We start from the raw sequence: 19,071 nt of genomic DNA, 5'->3' as shown, positions 1-19,071 counted from the left end.
GCAAACCCGGGCCACCCTCGTCTCACGGCAGGGAGCGCTGGAAACGGCTCAGGGGCTAGGCCCGTTAGCATCGTCTTCCAAGAGCCGTAAATTCGCCCTCCCCGCTCTGCTGACCGTGGAACAAAGTCCATGCAGTGGTTCTCTGAGAGCCGGAGATACGCACCGCGCGGGGAACCTGGGGGTCCGGGGGCCCTGAGTTTCGAGTTTTGCACACACCGCAGCCTGAGATGGGAAGGTAGCTCCTCGCGCTCCAAACTCACCTGCGTTTCAGAACGACATCTACCCACTGGTTTCAGCTCCCAGAGCAACAACTGCAGAATCTCCACGGTCCAAAGTCCTCCAGGAAAGAGAAGAAAGGGGTGACGGGGGTGAGGGCTGGGAGGCGAGGTCACCAGGGTCCCTTCCCTGGCTCGGGTGGGGGTGGGGGCCGCAACCCCTCACGGCTCCTCCCCACCAAGCCGTCGGGACCCCAGCGGGGTCGCCTCGCGTTGGGCGACAGGGACCCGAGCGGAGAGGGACAAGCTGGAAGCAAGGGCTGCCTGCAAAACTTTCGGTCCTCCAGCGGCAACTCTGCGGGAAAGACCACCCTTCCTTCGGCCCCGCGTCGGGCCTCTCCCCGTGTGCCCCGACCCCTGCGCCCCCCGGGCTTGGGCGGCGCCGCTGCATCCCGGCTGCCGGGCGCGCTGCAGCCTCCGCTCTCCGGCACGCGGCGCTCGCCAGTCCGCGCGGCCCCTCCCCGGCAGGCGGGCGGCCCCCGGCGGGCGGGCGGGCGGGCGCGGACTGCAGGCGCCTCTCTGCTGCCCCTGGCGGCCGCGGGCGCGAGAGCCCCACGGAGCCGGCTCCGGGAGCCCGAGCGCCCGCCCCTCCTCCGCTCCCTCTCCCCTCCTCCTCCGCCGCCCTCCTCCCATCCCGCCCTTCCTCCCTCCCTCCCCCTTTCAGAACACTCAATGTCGGAACGTTCCGAAGATGACGTCGGAGCGTTCTCGAATCCCGTGTCTCTCGGCTGCTGCTGCCGAAGGAACAGGGAAAAAGCAACAAGAAGGAAGAGCAATGGCGACACTGGATCGCAAAGTGCCCAGTCCGGAGGCGTTTCTGGGCAAACCCTGGTCCTCCTGGATCGACGCCGCCAAATTACACTGCTCCGACAGTAAGAACCCCACCGCTCCTCCTCCTTTTATTATCCTGTAACCTTTCCATTCACCTAGAGCCACTGGGAAAAAGTGTGTGTGTGAGAGAGAGAGTGGCCCCCGGTGTCCTCCATGCTTCTCCCTCTCTCTCTAAATAAATACACACAGAGACAGATCATCAATGCACAGGGAGAGGCCCGGCTGCCAGGACTGTCTGTCTGTCTGTGCCCGGCTCCCCGTGGCAGCCCGCGGGGTGGGCTCGCAGCCCCACGGTGTTGTCCGTTTAAAAGGCTACTCTGTTGCTGCTTGCATAGTTTTTTGGGTACCTATCTGGGCCAGGTAGATGGAAACCCAGACTTGGGAGAAAATGTTGCATTGTCAATTTTTGAAAAAATTTCATATACAGTATTTTTATCCATCTGTTTGCAAATAAACACTCTCCCTCCCCCTTTGACTTTGGCTTTTTTCCCCCCTTTTTTCCTTATTTTCTGTTTTCCTTTTCTTTTTCATCTGCAGATGTAGATTTAGAAGAGGCTGGAAAAGAGGGTGGAAAAAGCAGGGAGGTTATGAGGCTTAATAAAGAAGGTAAGTGGAGCTACTGGCATTTTAGTGTTAGCATGTGTGGCAGAATCTTCACAGGATTTTGAATATAATGTGAATTGTTCTGCTGGGTACAGAGTGACTAAGGCTTGTCAAAAATTGAGCACGCCCAGGTGACTACTGCTTCATGTTAACTTCTTTCAAAGTATAAATACAACTGGGGGGGTAAAGGGGGGTGAGACTGTTGAAGGCAGAAGTTTACTGCACTTCAGTTGGACTCCACGTTTGAACCTTCTGATGCATATCTGCCATTCTCCTTGGGAGCATCATTGCCAAATGGTAGGGCGTTAAAATTTCTGAAATGAAGAGTGGAGCTTCCTTCACAAGCATCCCAGCCTTTCTCGTGGGTGAATGCACGACAGCTTAATGAGCCCCACATGGTCAGTCATTCCAGCAGCTACTTCTCCACTCACCACTGAAAACCATTGTACATGGCAAAGCTTTGCAGCAAGTTACATTTGGCCCACTTTGCATTTGGTCACAGATTGTTATGTGGCAAGCAGGGTTAGGAGCATCTGTATGTGCAGCCCCCCAGCCAGTTGTCATCTCTCTTTTCCCAGCATGGAAATACGGTACCTGAAATGGGACACACTGAGTAGATAGGTCATCCCAGACCAAGACATGCAAGAGAAGCCACAACCTGCTGCAACTGGGCATCAAACACATATGGTCGTCATAAATAAATCATATCCTGTTCGCATTTGCAAGCCTGCCGTATGTAACTCTGGCCTATGGGCTTCAAATGGAGCAACTCCAGGGGCCACTTGCTGCTAAGCAAATAGATGGGTTCATTTGAATTGTGATTCACTAACTGATGTCTTATAAACATAATTGGCTGAAATTGGGGGTGGGAAGATGGCACAAGGGGACAGAAGAGGTTGGTGATATTGAAAGAGTTCAGACATAAGTAGGCCATAGGTGCATTGGTCATCCCAAATGAATGGAGAAAAGGCCATTAGGTGCCAAAGAATGGTCCCCCTCATAAAAGGGGATGTTACCCTGGAAGGCAGCTGAGTCCTGCATGGAAAGATGAAACTCATTTTATGAATCAACACTTCAGATGGTTGGTTTTCTGTGCCCAATCATTTCCTGACCATCCACTGAGAGGAAACTTTGTGCTTCAGAAAAAATAACATGAAGGTTAAAATGTGTACATATTCAAGGACAGTTCCCTAGCATAGTGTTTCTGCTAATTAAGCACTTTGGGAACAAAACATTATTCTAAAGATGTTTGCTTCTAAATATCTTAGTGTGATCTTGACATGTGTCTTCAGGATGCACGAGGGATTGATGTCAAGTGGACTTCTTACAAGCGGCAGCTTATTTGTGTTAAATGTTCGTGTGTGTGGAAAACATCACTAGAGTTTATTTTTCTTCACACACAAACTCTTGAGATCTCTAAATGCTTGCAAGACCCAGTTATCAGGCTACTGGCAACGTGTCCATAAAAGATGATGAGGCTGTGGAAATCTTTAAATTAAAGTTGAGTAAAGGTCATGGTATAGCACAGGATTGGCACCTCTCAGGTCTGGGTGACGGGTTATGACTATCACACACAAAACTCACATCCTTTCCCCCCAGTCCCTGTTTCTATTTCAGAAGACTCTTGTTCTCAGATTCTCTTTGCCTCATGAGAAACAGATTTTTTTTTTTTTTTTTTTTTTTGTGAGATGGATTCTCACTCTGTCGCCAGGCTGGAGTACAGTGTTGCGATCTCAGCTCACTGCAACCTCTGCCCCCCGGGTTCAAGCAATTCTCCTGCCTCAGCCTCCTGCATAGCTGGAACTACAGGCACGTGCCACCACACCCAGCTAATTTTTGTATTTTTAGTAGAGACGGGGTTTCACCATGTTGGCCAGGATGGTCTTTATCTCTTGACCTCGTGATCTGCCCACCTTGGCCTCCCAAAGTGCTGGGATTACAGGCATGAGCCGCCGTGCCCGGCTGAGAAACGGATTCTTTTAAGAAAAAATGAAAAGCTCTCCTTTCCTCAGAAGTCACAGGTGGTACATCCCGCTTATTAGGTCCTTTGTCCTATAAAGGTACAAAGATTTAGCTCCTAATTATACACATTTGCATTAAGGACATCCACTGTTCAGTGTAACTTGAAATTGCCAACTTCACCAAAATAGCCATATATGGGCTGAAATCTCTTTGTTCACGGGCCTGGTGGAACAGACTTGGGTGAGCAATTCCCGATGGTCTTTCTGGTATATATGCATGCAGTTTTCTTTATAGATAAAATATCTGTATACTGAATACATTATTCCCCCATGGTGAGAAATTGAAGGGTTGAGCTGAGACGGGGTGTTTATTTGGTTACCTGGATCTCCAGTAATGCTTGCCATGGGCGCTCTTGTTGGAGTGATCAAGAAAGTCTTGGGACGGATACACGTTTGTGGATGGGTCACTGCAGGACACAAAGTAGCCTGTGTGTGGCTGTGTACCTGTGCATATGAATGTATGTAGATTGTCCATGACACTGTTGGCTTTAAGCAGGTCTTGAGTAGAAATTTGGCTTTAATGGGAATGAATGAACAAAATACAGTTTAGAAATTCCAACTGGGAAATGAAGGGAAGTGGTTCCGTTTTTTTTTTTTGAGATGGAGTCTTGCTCTGTCGCCCAGGCTGGAGTGCAGTGGTGCGATCTCAGCTCACTGCAAGCTCCGCCTCCCGGGTTCACGCCATTCTCCTGCCTCAACCTCCTGAGTAGCTGGGACTACAGGCGCCCGCCACCGCGCCCGGCTAATTTTTTGAATTTTTAGTAGAGACGGGGTTTCACCATGTTAGCCAGGATGGTCTTGATCTCCTGACCTCGTGATCCACCCGCCTTGGCCTCCCAAAGTGCTAGGATTACAGGCATGAGCCATCATGCCGGGCCGGTGGTTCCGATTTTGATGTCATTTTTTTTGTGTGGTAAAATATACATAACATAAAATTTATCATTTTAACCATTTTGAATATACAATTCAGTGGCACTAAGTACATTCATAATATTATACCACTGTCATCACTTTCCATTTCCCAAATTTTCCGTCATCCCAATCAGAAACTCTGTACCCATTTTGCAATTACTCCCCATTCCCCATTCCTTTCAGCCCTGGTAACCGCTGTTCTACTTTCTGTCTCTATGAAGTTGCCTATTCTAATACCTCATATAAGTGGAGTCATACAAGCTGTATCCTTTTGTATCTGGTTTATTTTGCTTCACATCTCTTCATAGCTCATCCATGTTGTAGCATGGATGAGTACTTCATTCCTTTTTAAGGCTGAATAATATTTCATTGTGTATATATACTATATTTTGTTATCCACTCATCTGTTGGTGGACATTTGGGTTGTTTCCACATTTTGCCCATTTTGAGTAATGCCACTATGAACATTGGTGTCATATGATATTTTTAATAGACTAAACTCAGGAAGAGAAATTAGGCTGGAAATGTGAAATAAGAATTATTTTGGTTTTTGCCTCTATCTGGCCACGACTTCAGAAGACACAGCAAGGACTTGCAGACTTTTTGAATAACTTGATTACTGTAATACAGTTCCCCATTCCTCACCCCTTTAAACTTTCTTTCAGTTCTTTCCATTTCTTTCAGTTCTCCACCTATAATGTATGAAATATTAACTGGATGCTTTGAAATGTCTGTAATAAAGTTTTCACATCATTGTTATTATTTCATCTAAAATTAGCTAAATTATAGCTAAGAAGAATTTGCCAAATTTTTTTTTTTTTTTTTTTTTTTAGACAGAATCTCGCTCTTGTTGCCCCGGCTGGAGTGCAGTGGCACGATCTTGGCTTACTGCAACCTCCACCTCGCAGGTTCAAGCGATTCTCCTTTCTAAGCCTCCCAAGTAGCTGGGATTCCAGGCATGCGCCACCATGCCCGGCTAATTTTGTATATTTAGTAGAGATGGGTGTCACTGTGTTGGCCAGGCTGGTCTCAAACTCCAGACCTCAGGTGATCTGCCTGCCTCAGCCTCCCAAAGTCCTGGGATTACAGGCATGAGCCACTGCACCTGGCCCCAAATACTTTTGAATGTTGTAATCACCTGGGTTCAGAAGGCATTGCTAGTTCCATGGGTGGATATGCTTAGATGGGCTTATATCCAGGACAACCTGGGCACTGGAAGGAGCAGGAGAGCACTTTGAGTCGGCTTCCTACATTTTGATCTATGCCCTTTGGAAGTCATTTCCCTTCTCTTGGCCTATTCGCCCATATTTAAAGAAAGGGGCGTGGGACTGAATGTCCTCTAAGGTCCCTTTGAGACCTCTGAACCCAAGCTTCTCTATTGAATGTACCTTCCTTTGAGATGCAGTTATAGCAGGCAAACTGTTTCTAAAGAAACTTAAAACAAAAAAACAAAAACAAACAAACAAAAAAACCCCAAGCCCTCACATTAAAAATATCTTAAACTACTTCAAAAATAACTGGGTTTATTTTCTCAATTTATAACTTCTTGGTGGCAAAAATCACTGCATCTCATACACAAGCAATATTCTGCTGCAAGTCATTTGTGAATGGTATCTGACCTTCAGCATTCCGAGAAAAGTGGGGTTCTGAGTCCAAAACCCAATGTGTTCCCCCAGTGAGGAATGATGTGACCCCAGTCAGCTTGGATCAGTCAGGCATTCAGATTTCCTGAGAGGAGGACTCCCAGAAACCTTATTAGCCTAATCTATGAAAGGTGTTTATGAGAGAAAATTCCAAGGACGGCCATTCTTCTGTGCTAACCTTTTCAAATAATTTCCTTCTCAGCTTTTTCAAGCTAATTAGGGAAAAGCTCTCAGTGATTTAGAAAGATGTTCCCCTTGCCTCATCTGAAGTTTTTTTTAAAGAATACCAATTCATACATAAGGAATAGGGTTCCTGTGCCTCGTAAGTGTCCCTAACTATAAGACAGAGAAAAGAATAAGGTGGTTGTGATGATTAAATGAGATAATACAAAAGGGCTTAGCACATAGTAAGTGCTTAATGAATGTTGGCTTTTACTATTATTATCATTATTAATGAAGCTAGCTCTAGAAAACTTTATTCTAATTAGGATTTTAAACTAATCTGTGATGAAAAGAAAAGATACGTAGCAGAAACTTTATTTTTAGAGTAAACCATTTTGTTATAATTTTATGAAACTAATGATTTTTTAAAGAAACAATTTCTATGGATATCAATTTTTTTTTTTTTTTGAAATGGAGTCTCGCTCTGTCACCCAGGCTGGAGTGCAGTGGCACGATCTCAGCTCACTGCAACCTCTGCCTCCCAGGTTCAAGTGATTCTCCTGCCTCAGCCTCCTGAGTAGCTGGGACTGCAGGTGCCCACCACCACACCCGGCTAATTTTTTGTATTTTTAGTAGAGACTGGGTTTCACCGTATTAACCAGTATGGTCGCGATCTCCTAAGCTTGTGATCCACCCGCCTCGGCCTCCCAAAGTGCTGGGATTACAGGCATGAGCCACCGCGCCCAGCCAGATATCAATGTTTTTAATGGAGTGCAGTTAAGTGATCATTGATAAGTTTTATCAAGAGTTATTGAATAATACTTAGGCTGTATATGGCCTATGGCTAAGAAGAGTTTATACAAAGTTCTTTCTAGGGACTGGGAGATCTAAAAAACTTTTTTCAATGATCGATAAGTTGTTTTATTTTATCACTGAGAAAAAAAAAGTCCTCAATAGATTCCTGTTTGGGTCTCTTGGAAGCCTACACTTGTTACTTTGAAAACTTGCCTGTGTTTTAACGTTCCCACATGTTTTGATGTTATGTGGATAAACTGGTGGAAAGCTTCCAATTTGAAAATTGTGCTAGGGCCAGTAAGATATTGCTGTGACTATAAGAGTTTGCTGTTCTTCTGAGATGCTGGTGGAATTGGGCTGGAATATAGGAGGGTGCAGAGAACATAGGAGCATGTTCAGCTCAGGCTTAGGAGTCTTGCAGTTGTAGCTGGATGGGAGCAAATTGGAGAAAAAGGTGGCAACTGCCTGGTTAAGAATGAAGTATTCTTAGAATCCAAGCCAGAGAAGCCAGCAGCAGGCCATGGAGATTTATGGGAAACTGCGAACAGCCTCCCTTTATCATTATACAGATGACTCTGTTATCTATGTTAATAGGAGATGGGAAGACACAAAGTCCACAGATTACACAGATAAACCTCATTTTTACCATTAATTTCAACTTCATTCCCCATTAAGCCTACCTTCCTCCCCTTTTGCTAACAAGCAGTAACATTTGTTCACTTTGACGTTTCATTATCATCTCTCTTATCTGGCCCAGCTTTTGGGATAGAAGGATGGGAGAGACGGAGCGGCTTAAAGGTGGTAGGGAGGAAAGATGAGAAGGAGGAGAAGGGAAGGGAGACCTATAAGCTCTACAGGTGCAGCCCACTGATGGAGCAGGGGCATGCTACAACCAACACAACACAGATGAGAAAGGACATCCTGATCATCTAGTTTGGAAAATACAAAGCTTCTAAAATGAATATTTCTTTATACATACAATTATTTCCTTGTGCCTGGGTTCCCGTGTGGAAGAAATGTGGCTCTGGCTCCTTCCACAACAGGAAGCGAGGATGGACACACTGAAACACTGTATATGATAATTTGCCTTCTAAGTTGCCCTGTACCAGGGTCTCATCCTGTGTCATTCTATGAGAATAATGTTTTTACTGCTAGAAAATGTAGACCATTACACACACATACGCATTCATTTTAAAACTACTTATTATTTTTTAATAATGTTCATGTTACAAAATTCAAAAGGCTATCCAAGTGGAAAGTAAGTCTCCCTCCCACCCCATCCCCAGTTGCTCGTGTATTCTTCCAAAGATATTCTGTGTGCATTCAAGTAGATACATATATAATGTTGCCTTCTTGTTCTCACGTGAATGATGGAAAGCTCTAGTATTAGCTGATATCTTCCCATTTCCATTTATCTTAGAGAGCTGTCCGTGTCAGTTCATGAGAACTCGCCATGTTCTCTTTTGGTGCCTGCGTAGTAGGGTAACAATTTAAGCCTCTGGGTGTCTTGCCAAGTTTTTAATACCCTCAACTGTTTCTCAGCCTCCCTCGTGCGTTTGACCTGGAGGGAGCTCTCCTGATGTACCAGCACTGGGCTAGACACCAGGGACACAGCAGTGAAAAACCACAACCCCTACCTGCCCTCAGGGTGCTTCCGGCCTAGTGGCAAAAGTACAGGTGGACCGCGATGAGTGCTCTGATCGGGAAACTCAGGTGCTGCTGGAGGGCATGGTGGGGGGCGTCACTGAGGTAGGGGCTCAGTGCAGGCCTCCCAGAGGAAATTTTATGTAAGCTAAAACCTGGAGGAGAGGTGGGCGGATTACGAGGTCAGGAGATCGAGACCACGGTGAAACCACGTCTCTACTAAAAATACAAAAAATTAGCCGGGCGTGGTGGCGGGTGCCTGTAGTCCCAGCTACTCGGAGAGGCTGAGGCAGGAGAATGGTGTGAACCCGGGAGGCGGAGCTTGCAGTGAGCCGAGATCGCGCCACTGCACTCTAGCCTGGGCGACAGAGCGAGACTCCGTCTCAAAAAAAAAAAAAAAAAAAAACCTGGAGGATACAGGAAGTTACCCATGTGTAGAGCTGGGCAGGACAGAATTAAAGAAGCGACAGAGATAAAGGCCCAAGTGCCAGAGAATATAGACTGTTCTGAAACTAAAAAGTCCTCTTGCTGGGGTAAAGATAGCAAAGCAGAGAGTAGTATAATATTTCTCACCAGTGGCACCACTGATGGTTTGAGCCAGATGCTTCTTTTTGGGAGTGCCGTCCTGTGTATGGCAGGATGCTGAGCAGCATCCTGCACCTCCACTTGCTAGATGCCAGCAGTGCCTCCCTCCCCTCCCCCAAGTTTAGACAACCAAAAATGTCTCCGTACATTGCCAAATGTCCCAGGGGGACAAACCACTCTGATAGAGAATCACTGGCTGGTGAGGCTGGAGAGGTAAGAACACAAGAAAAATAGACTAAGATACTCACAGAAATATTCTGCCAATATCTGTCCATGTGTTAGGCCTTCAGCCCATGTAAGTCAGCCTTGTCGATTACTCAGCAGATATACCTGGACTGTGACTATCCCCTGGCACTGGGCTACATTTGGGAGGATCTAAAGAGAGAGAAGACTCGGTCCCCCAGGGAACCCTCCTCCCAAAGTTCCCAAGATGACTCTTCCAGACCTTGGAGTCCAGTCTGTAGTCACTGGTGATAATAGTGAGTTGCAGATTCTAATTCTGGGTGGCCCAACCCTCCTTCGCTGTGGGTGGAGGAGACCCAAAGCATCAATTTTGGTAATGATGGCATTTATTATACAGTGGCCCCCGATGTCAAAAGCACCACATCGCATTGGTGAAGCATTAAGGATTTCAGTTTATATTTAAAGTCAGGCTGAAAATACAACTGGCGTTCTCTGCAGTTTGATTACCCACGGGATATGTCTGAAATGGGGATGCACATGACGGAAAGCAAAGTGGCTGCTTTCATGATTTCCATGTTAAGCCCAGGAAGGTACAAAGGGCAGGGGAGGGTCTGATTCCTGAGGCCTTCTGACCTGTGTGCCAGGTGGTCTGCAGCATCAGTTAAGACTGTGAGGCCATGTTGATGCTTTCAGCTGGCAGTTCCCAGGGGCCTGCCGTCTCTGCTGCAGAATCGATTTAGAAAAGTTAGGCAGATTTGTTTTTTTATGATTTTCTGGGTTGGTTGCATTTATATCCTTCAGGCTAACATTTCGTTTCTGACATTTTGTTTCATTCATGACATATTTCAGAAGTAGGCATAAGATGGTAGTAGCCAGTGCAGTGAGACCTTGTCCTGATCAAATCCCTCTTCTCTAAGGACCCCACACCCTGAGGTGGCCCACTATTCACATCTGGAGACAGTGGTCACTGAGTGATTGCAGTAATCAAACATAGCCATAATGGAGAGGGAGAGCTTTAGCCAGTGGGTTCTACAGAATATTGTAGGAATAGCAAGGACCGACTTCTATGTGTGTCTCTCTCCTAAATCTCCCAGTCCAGTGTTCTGCTGATTATGTGCTCCCAGCTGATGCTGTTTGGCTGGCATTCTCTTACTCTCTCCTGTGGTAGAGCTCAGACTGCCAAATGGACCTGGATTTGGACCCTGAGGCGCTTGAACTAATGATGAAACCTCAGGAAATCCCTTCTTACAAGTGGGCTGAGGCTACAGCGGAGCATCCTTAATATTCAGGGGCTAGACCTGGCTGCCCTAGTCGTCTATAAGTGAAGCTGGAATTCTGCTGTGGGGAAAGCAATGTTTTTATGGAGACGCTTTATCCTTGTGCCTGTGATTTCTCAACACAATTCTGCTTGCCAATTTTAAGGGATCAAGTGCTTACAGAAGAAATGGAAACCAACTAAATACTCTCTAGGGCAGGACAAAGTGGCACCAGGTCACCATAATGGGGAAGATAAAAGTGAGTCGATGATGGGCTCTTTGAACACAGAAGCACTTACCGGTGTACCTGATTCTGTGATGCTAATTTTAAATCTGTGAACATTAATGGTGTAAGGATACCCTTAACTGTAGGGGGAGTGGGAGTTACGTGACCTTACCTCAAGGCATTAACAGGCCACAGAGTCCTGGGGTGGGGTGGGGACACAGGACACCCAGTCCGATGATACTAACCACAGGTGAGTTCAGCATTCCAGGGGTATGGAAGATGGTGGAGACATGGTTCCAGTTTGGTTATATCAGACCAAGGTGATGGTCCAGTTCTTAAAAAGTATATGAGCCACAAAAGGACAAATACTCTGTGATTCCATTTATAATGAGGTTCCTAGAGTAGTCAGATTCATACAGACAGAGAGTAGAATGGTGGATATTCAGGGGCTGGGGGAGGGGAAATGGAGAGTTAGTGTTTCCATGATACAGAGTTTCAGTTGGGGAAGATGCAAAAGTTCTGGAGATGGACTGTGGCGATAGTTGTACAACATTGTGAATATACTCTTAATGTCACAGAACTAACCGTACACATAAAAAATGGTGAAAATGGCCTGGGTGCAGTGGCTCACGCCTGTAATCCCAACACTGTGGGAGGCCAAGGTGGGCGGATCACGAGGTCAGGAGATCGAGACCATCCTGGCTAACACGGTGAAACCCCATCTCAAAATACAAAAAATTAGCTGGGTATGGTGGCACGTGCCTGTAGTCCCAGCTGCTCAGGAGGCTGAGGCAGGAGAATCACTTGAACCCGGGAGGCGGAGGTTGCAGTGAGCTGAGATCGCGCCACTGCACCCCAGCCTGGGCAACAACAGAGTGAGACTCCGTCTCAAAAAAAAAAACAAAAACAAAAAGTTGTAAATTTTATGTTATGTGTATTTTACCACACACACAAAGGTTCATTGGCATTGCAGGCTTGGGAGTTTAATGGAACATTATTTAAATCTTGACCATTTATTGGCTGTGTATTAAATTAAGCCTCAATTTCTACTTTTCTTTTCCAGAGTAGGAATAATAGTACCTCTCAGAATTGTTGTGGAAATAAATGAGATGCTGTCTGGTGTAAAGTAGGTACTCAGTAATGTAAGCCTTCGTTGTGATGATCGTTGTTTTTACCAGGCACTTGGGTCTTCGCCTTTGTCTTAAGAGCTGCCACTTCCAGGGGACAGACTGCGTTCTTACTGCTCCAGGGGTATGCCTGGGGATCACCAGGCATCTTTTGTCAACTTGTGTGTCTCCAGTTCTTTAAGCATGCCCAGAATAAAGACAAAGGGATTAGACTGATGTCCCTGTACTGTTAGTTTCAAGAGTGAATCTGGGGCCGGGCACTGTGGCTCATGCCTATAATCCCAGCACTTTGGGAGGCCAAGGTGGGTGGATCATGAGGTCAGGAGTTGGAGACCAGCCTGGCCAATATGGTGAAACCCCATCTCTTGCCGGGTGCGGTGGCTCACACCTGTAATCCTGGCACTTTGGGAGGCCGAGGTGGGCGGATCACGAGGTCAGGAGATCGAGACCATCCTGGCTAACACGGTGAAACCCCGTCTCTACTAAAAAAAAAATACAAAAAATTAGCCTGGCGAGGTGGCGGGCTCCTGTGGTCCCAGCTACTCCGGAGGCTGAGGGAGGAGAATGGTGTGAACCCGGGAGGTGGAGCCTGCAGTGAGCCGAGATCGCGCCACTGCACTCCAGCCTGGGCGACAGAGCGAGACTCCATCTCAAAAACAAAACAAAACAACAACAAAAAAAACACAAAAATTAGCCAGGTATGGTGGCATGTGCTTGTAGTCCTAGCTGCTTGGGAGGCTGAGGCAGAAGAATCGCTTGAATCCGGGAGGCGGAGGTTGCAGTGAGCCGAGATTGCACCACTGCACTCCAGCCGGGGGGACAGAGTGACACTCTGTCTCAAAAAAAAAAAAGTGAATCTGTTTCAGTGTTTTACAACATGTGTTCATTCTGGAGACCCTGCTGTGTTGTCCTGTAGGGTACTTCGCGCCCCCGGCCCCAGGCTGGTCATACTGAAACAAAACAACCGGGAGTGAAGCACAGGAACCAGGAATGTGCTTTTTTTACTTTCTTTTTTTTTAATTTATTTTTTTGAGACAGGGTCTGTCTCTGCCACCCAGGCTGGAGTGCAGTGGCACGATCAAGCTCACTGCAGCGTCGATCTCCAGGGCTCAAGCGATCCTTCTACCTCAGACTCCTAGGTAGTTGGGACTACAGGCGCGTGCTGCCATGCCTGCCTAATTTTTTTGACTTTTAGTAGAAATGAGGTCTTGCTATATTCCCCAGGCTGGTCTCAAACTCCTGAGCCCAAGTGATCTTCCCACCTTGGTCTCTCAAAGTTCTGGGATTACAGGCGTGAGCCACCACACCTGACCAGGAACCTGCATTTTAAACATCAGGTGGCTGTGATGTTTCCTGAACTTTGAGAACTACTGTTTATTGGTTGAGAGAAGTGGCTCTCAACCCTGCCTACCTTGAAAATTCCTTGAGAAGCTTTTTAAAAGCAAATATGCCTGGACCACCCACAGAGATTCTGATTCTATAGATCCAGGTTCAAGGGTTCTAGGGAGCTGCTTATGTGTTTCCTTTTAGAGTTTTTTGTTTGTGTTTTAAATTAATTTTTCTGGTACCTTTTGGGCTAAACACAGCCCAACTTATGTGTTTTTTTGTTTGTTTTGTTTTGTTTTTAAGTAACAATCCTAGCTGTCTTTTATTGGGCATTAACTAGGTGCCAGGCACAGGGCTAAATGTGCATGTTCGCATTTAATCCTCATGACCACCCTGTGAGGCAAATCCTGTTATCAACCCTATTTCAGAGATTGGGAAGCTGAGGCTCAGAGAGGTCAAGTGATTTACCCAAGGTAACATAGCTGGGAAATAGTAGAGCTGCCCTGAACCCCAAGGCAGGCTGATTCCAGAGGCTGTGCTCTAAGCACTGTGTCCTGATGTCTGTCATCCTAGGAGCAGGGTTAGGACTAAGGGGAAGCAAGCAGGCGCCCAGGACACTTGTTTAAGGAGGGGCTCACGTGGGCTTCTGCAAGTGCGGAGTGAGTGCCCCTTAAGTGTTGCACCTGGGCACCTGGCTTGACTCATCTTCTCACCATCCTTGCCCAAGAGAGCGTGTTATTTAAGCAAAATGGCGAGGCTGAACTACCTTTCATTCCCCCTTGCCTGTGTAAGCCAGTGGCCTCCTGATAGGGCCCTGGGTCTCCCCATCAGGGAAACGCTCTCTCATTCCAAGGCCCCAGCTTTGGGGCCTCTGTGGTCAGAGTCCTGGCCTCAGGGAGATCACAGGAACTAATGCAAACTGTGTTCCTTTTTGGGAGAAGGTGTTAGCAAAGATGGTTGCCAAGCAACTCCAGGGACATCTATCTACAGTGATGATTTCTCTCTTTTTTCCTCCTTTTGAACATCTTCTAGGCCGCTGTTCAGTTTCCCTCGTGGCATTGGGATTGTTAGTAATTTCATGAAGGGTGCGCTCCGTAGGATGATGGAGCGGAGATCGCTCTTCAATACCGCCACGTTAGAGGTGTCCTTTTGATGGTGATATGCCTGCTAAGTGGGTGTGAAAGTCCTTTACCTTCTTCAGCCACAGAGATGCCCTAGTTGTCACTGGCTCTGAGAGGGCAGTGACAAAGAGGATCCTTTGGATTGGAGTGGCTGGGAAAGGCACAGAATGCATCTCCCACATGAGGACAGGACGATGTGGCAACATTTACTTCCTGTGACTTTGGATTTCACCCATTCTCCATTAACTGGGGCATTTAAGCATTTTATAGTGATTGCCCTGCTGGTCCCAGAGGAGCTGGTGTCACCCCCCTGTCTCTCTCTCAGTGGTTTCAGAGACCAGGAGAGTCCTCGACAGTTCTTTCCTCCTCAGTGCTGTCCCCTCTCCTAATTAGTCACCTCCTCTGTGTGGGGTTTCAAGTGACCTTCGATGGGCCCCAGACCTCATGGTCTACCAGCTGGTGGTTTGATTCTTCTGATAAGGACCTGGAGCTTGTGGGTTCAAGCACCTTTTACACTTAATGGGACAGAATCCCAGCCAGACTGGCAAGAATAGGGTGGTCCACTGGAAAAGAGGAACTGGTCACATTTTTGGGTGGGAAGGGGCAGTAGCTCTGTCGCCCATGCTGGAGTGCAGTAGTACAATCATAGCTCACTGCAGCCTTGACCTCCGGGGCTCAAGTGATCCTCCCACCTCAGCCTCTCTCCCAAGTAGCTGGACCACAGGTGCATGCCCCCATGCCTGGCTAATTTTTTCTATTATGTTTAGAGACGGGGTCTCACTATGTTGCCTAGGCTGCTCTCAAACTCCTGGGCCCAAGCGATTCTCCCACTGCGGCCTCCCACAGTTCTGGGATTACAGGAGTCAGCCACCACGCCCACCAGAACTGGTTACATTTGCTTAAGGTTGACTCCATTTGGCCAACCCATGTACAACAGCCCTGTTAGCCAAGTCCCCAGTCTCCAGGCTTCTGTTCCCTTGAGTTACTCCCTCCATCATTGTGCCCTTCCTCATCATCTTTTGCAGAAACAGGGCAGGACCCAGAGAGAATTAGGGACTCAGATGAGTCCTGCTACTTTCAGTGGCTGAGACAAAAGACTTAATGGCAGAACACAAACCCAGTACCCAAGCCAGGTTTAAACAGAGTAGGGGCTTATTTGCTTTCCAAATGGAGTTACTGGGGATTTCTTTAAATAGCAGACAACCCTAGAGCTTTTTGAAAATCACGTTTGCTTCACAGAAGTTTTCATGGCACCCGCTTTTGTGCCCTTTGTGCCAGCTCCTCCCTTGGAGCATGAGGCTTTGCCCTCGGTTTGCTCTGCATTTGCTCCGGACCCTGGCTCCTGTTCACACCCCAGGCGGTCCCTGTGTGTGGCGATTCTGACATGCCTGCAGCTTTCCTGACCTCTCCTCCACAGAGTGCTCATCCCACCCCCGGGTGCCGCGCCAGACAGCCCCTCATGGATGTCATTGTGCATCTCAGACTCCCCTAGACCCAAGAGCAAGCTGAGCCTGTGCGTTTTCCTCATCACTATCTTTAGAAAGACCCCCTCCTCCTCTCCTCCCTCCCTCCTGTCTTAGCAATTCCCTGCACCTCTCCAACTCTCTCCACTCCCCCACCCCCACCCCAGCTAGCCTGCCTCATAGCCTACCTAGATTTTTATAATAGCTATTTAATTGGTCTTCCTGTCTGTATCTACCCTGCACACCACTTCAAAAATTAATCCTCTGAAAATTCATATGTATCAGTTTGTTCCTCAAGTGAAAACCTCTCAACACTTCCTCATCCACCAGTTAACGCAGCATTCGAAGTTCTTAGTCCCTTCCTATCCGGACAGGTGGCCTGCCCTTTGCAGCAGCACTTTGGACAAGTGGAGTCCTGTCCCTGTCCCCTTCTCTGCCTCTGCCTGCCCTCTGCATCTAGTGTCTTCCCCTTCTCCCCTTCCCCTTGCCCCTCATCCTCCTTCCCTGGGGCCAGCAATACTTTCTAAGGAAGCCTCCCTGCCACTCGGGCCACTCTGCCTGGACCTTCTCTGCACCCTGTGCATGCTAGCCTTGCCCAGCGTGTACTTTGCCCCCAAACCTCGCACCTCCTTGCACTGCTGCAGGCTCTTCCCATGGTCCACGTGTGTCTTGTCATCATAGCTGCATTAGAATCTTCTGCAGGCAGGGTGGAGGAAGAGTGATCATATCGTCCCCTTTTCTTTCCTAAGTTATCTTTCAACCAGCAGTGTTATAGTTTGACTAAGCATCTTGTTTTTGAAATAACTGTATTGTCTTTTTCTTTCTTTTTTTAAGAAAATTGTGGTAAAATACTATACCATCTTAACCATTTTTAAGTGTAAAGTTCAGTAGTGTCAAGGACATTCACATGATCGTGTAGCCAATCTTCATAACTCTTTTCATCTTACAAAATTGAAACTTCATACCCGTGAAACAACAGTTCCCATTTGTATTTTCATTTTTAAAAAGTCAGTCTGATGGCCTATGAGGTTTTTTGATTCACCATCTGATATTTTGGAGTTGTCAAGATTCTAAAAACTGGAAGGACTCCTGAAGTTTCTGTTCAAGTGGATAGCTGGAGCTACAATGCAAAACACAGCTCACCTTAGGACATTAGCTCCAGCATCCTAGGTCAGCAGAGAAAGTTCCATGAAAAAATGCTACCGCTGGGGTGCAGAGTCATAGACATCTTTGAGCACCTACAGTTTTCCTTTTCATATTTGGTAGTGACCCCCACCCTGCACCATTCTCTTTTTTGCCCTTGCAGCTCAGTGTTAAAATTTTTCACACGTATAAAAAGGTTGAAATAATGGTACCATGATCACCTATAGAATTAAACATTAGTTCACATTTTGTCTTATTTGTTTTCTTATAAAGATATATATATATATATATATATATATATATATATACACACACACATATAAAGATCTATCTGTATATATGTCTTATAAAGAAATATACAGGCCAGGCGCCATGGCTCACGCCTGTAATCCCAGCACTTTAGGAGGCCGAGGCGGGTGGATTACCCAAGGTCAGGAGTTTGAGACCAGCCTGGCCAACATGGTGAAACCCCATCTCTACTAAAAATACAAAAATTAGCCAGGCATGGTCGCACACACCTGTAACCCCAGCTACTTGGGAGGCTGAGGCGGGAGAATTGCTTGAGCCCAGGAGGCAGAGGTTGCAGTGAGCTGAGATCGTGCCACTGCACTCCAGCCTGGCCAACAGAGCGAGACTCTGTCTCAAAAAAAAAAAGAAAGAAAGAAAAAGAAATATACAGTCATGCATTCCTTAATGATGGGGATATGTTCTGAGAGATGTGTCATTAGGTGATTTCCTAGGTGTGCAATAGGCTATGCCATCTAGGTTTGTGTAAGTTCACTCTATGATATTCCTATTGGTATAACCTATTGCTCCTAGCCTACAAACCTGTACAGCATGTTGCTGTACTGAATACTGTAGGTAATTGTTGTAACACAATGGTAAGCATTTGTATCTCTAAACAGATTGAAACATAGGAAAGATACAGTGAAAAATATGGTATTATATACGCTTATGGGACCACTGAGTATGGGCCTGTTGTTGACCAAAGTGTCATTATGCAACTGTGTGTGTGTATATGTATATGTATGGGTATATATATATTTATACTTCTGTAGCATTTGAAAATAAGTTGTAGACATCATGACGCTTCATCTTTAAATATTTATCATTTTTCCACATCTTGATTGTGCTACCTTGAGCTGTTCACTTAAATTCTCAGAGCCTCATCATACATAAATATGTATGTATGTTTTTGCTGAACTATTTGGTAAGTCACAGACAGCATGACACCTCTAAATACTTCAGCATGCATCTCCTAAAATTAGAGGCATTCTCTGACCTAATCATAATACCAGTATCACACTTAGAAAACTAATGGTAATTCCATACTCATATCTAATAACCAGTTCTCATTCAAAATTTACCTGTCATGGGATCAGATCCACACATAACAATATTAACGTTAAATGTAAATGGGCTAAATGCTCCAATCAAAAGACACAGACTGGCAAACTGGATAAGGAGTCAGGACCCATCAGTGTGCTGTATTCAGGAAACCCATCTCACGTGCAGAGACACACATAGACTCAAAATAAAGGGATGGAGGAAGATCTATCAAGCAAATGGAAAACAAAAAAAGGCAGGGGTTGCAATCCTAGTCTCTGATAAAATAGACTTTAAACCAACAAAGATCATAAGAGACAAAGAAGGCCATTACATAATGGTAAAGGGATCAATTCAACAAGAAGAGCTAACTATCCTAAATATATATGCACCCAACACAGGAGCACCCAGATTCATAAAGCAAGTCCT

At 46.4% G+C, this 19,071-nt stretch overlaps 1 protein-coding gene across 14 annotated transcripts in view; it reads left to right on the top strand.

Moving 5' to 3' along the window:
• Positions 1–925: 925 nt before the first annotated feature.
• The window catches only part of ATXN7L1 (ataxin 7 like 1), a 277,135-nt gene continuing 258,989 nt past the window's right edge, over positions 926–19,071 (top strand). For 11 of the 14 annotated variants that reach the window (XR_009209090.1, XM_032761341.2, XM_058425740.1 and 8 more), the window contains exons 1-2: positions 960–1,147; positions 1,644–1,712. Coding sequence is in view for 13 of the 14 variants with exons in the window: in XM_032761341.2 (XP_032617232.1) it covers positions 967–1,147; positions 1,644–1,712 (250 nt within the window). In the remaining variant the exon portion in view is untranslated. Of the gene's footprint in view, positions 1,148–1,643; positions 1,713–19,071 lie in introns of all 14 variants that reach the window. The other 3 variants (XM_058425748.1, XM_032761344.2, XM_032761345.2) reach the window with 2 other exon arrangements.

This window comes from Hylobates moloch, unplaced genomic scaffold (genome assembly GCF_009828535.3).
Source record: "Hylobates moloch isolate HMO894 unplaced genomic scaffold, HMol_V3 SCAFFOLD_1, whole genome shotgun sequence".
Taxonomy (NCBI): Eukaryota; Metazoa; Chordata; class Mammalia; order Primates; family Hylobatidae; genus Hylobates; species Hylobates moloch.
The sequence above is the reverse complement of the archived record's forward strand: the minus strand, read 5'-3'. Positions and strand labels throughout refer to the sequence as shown.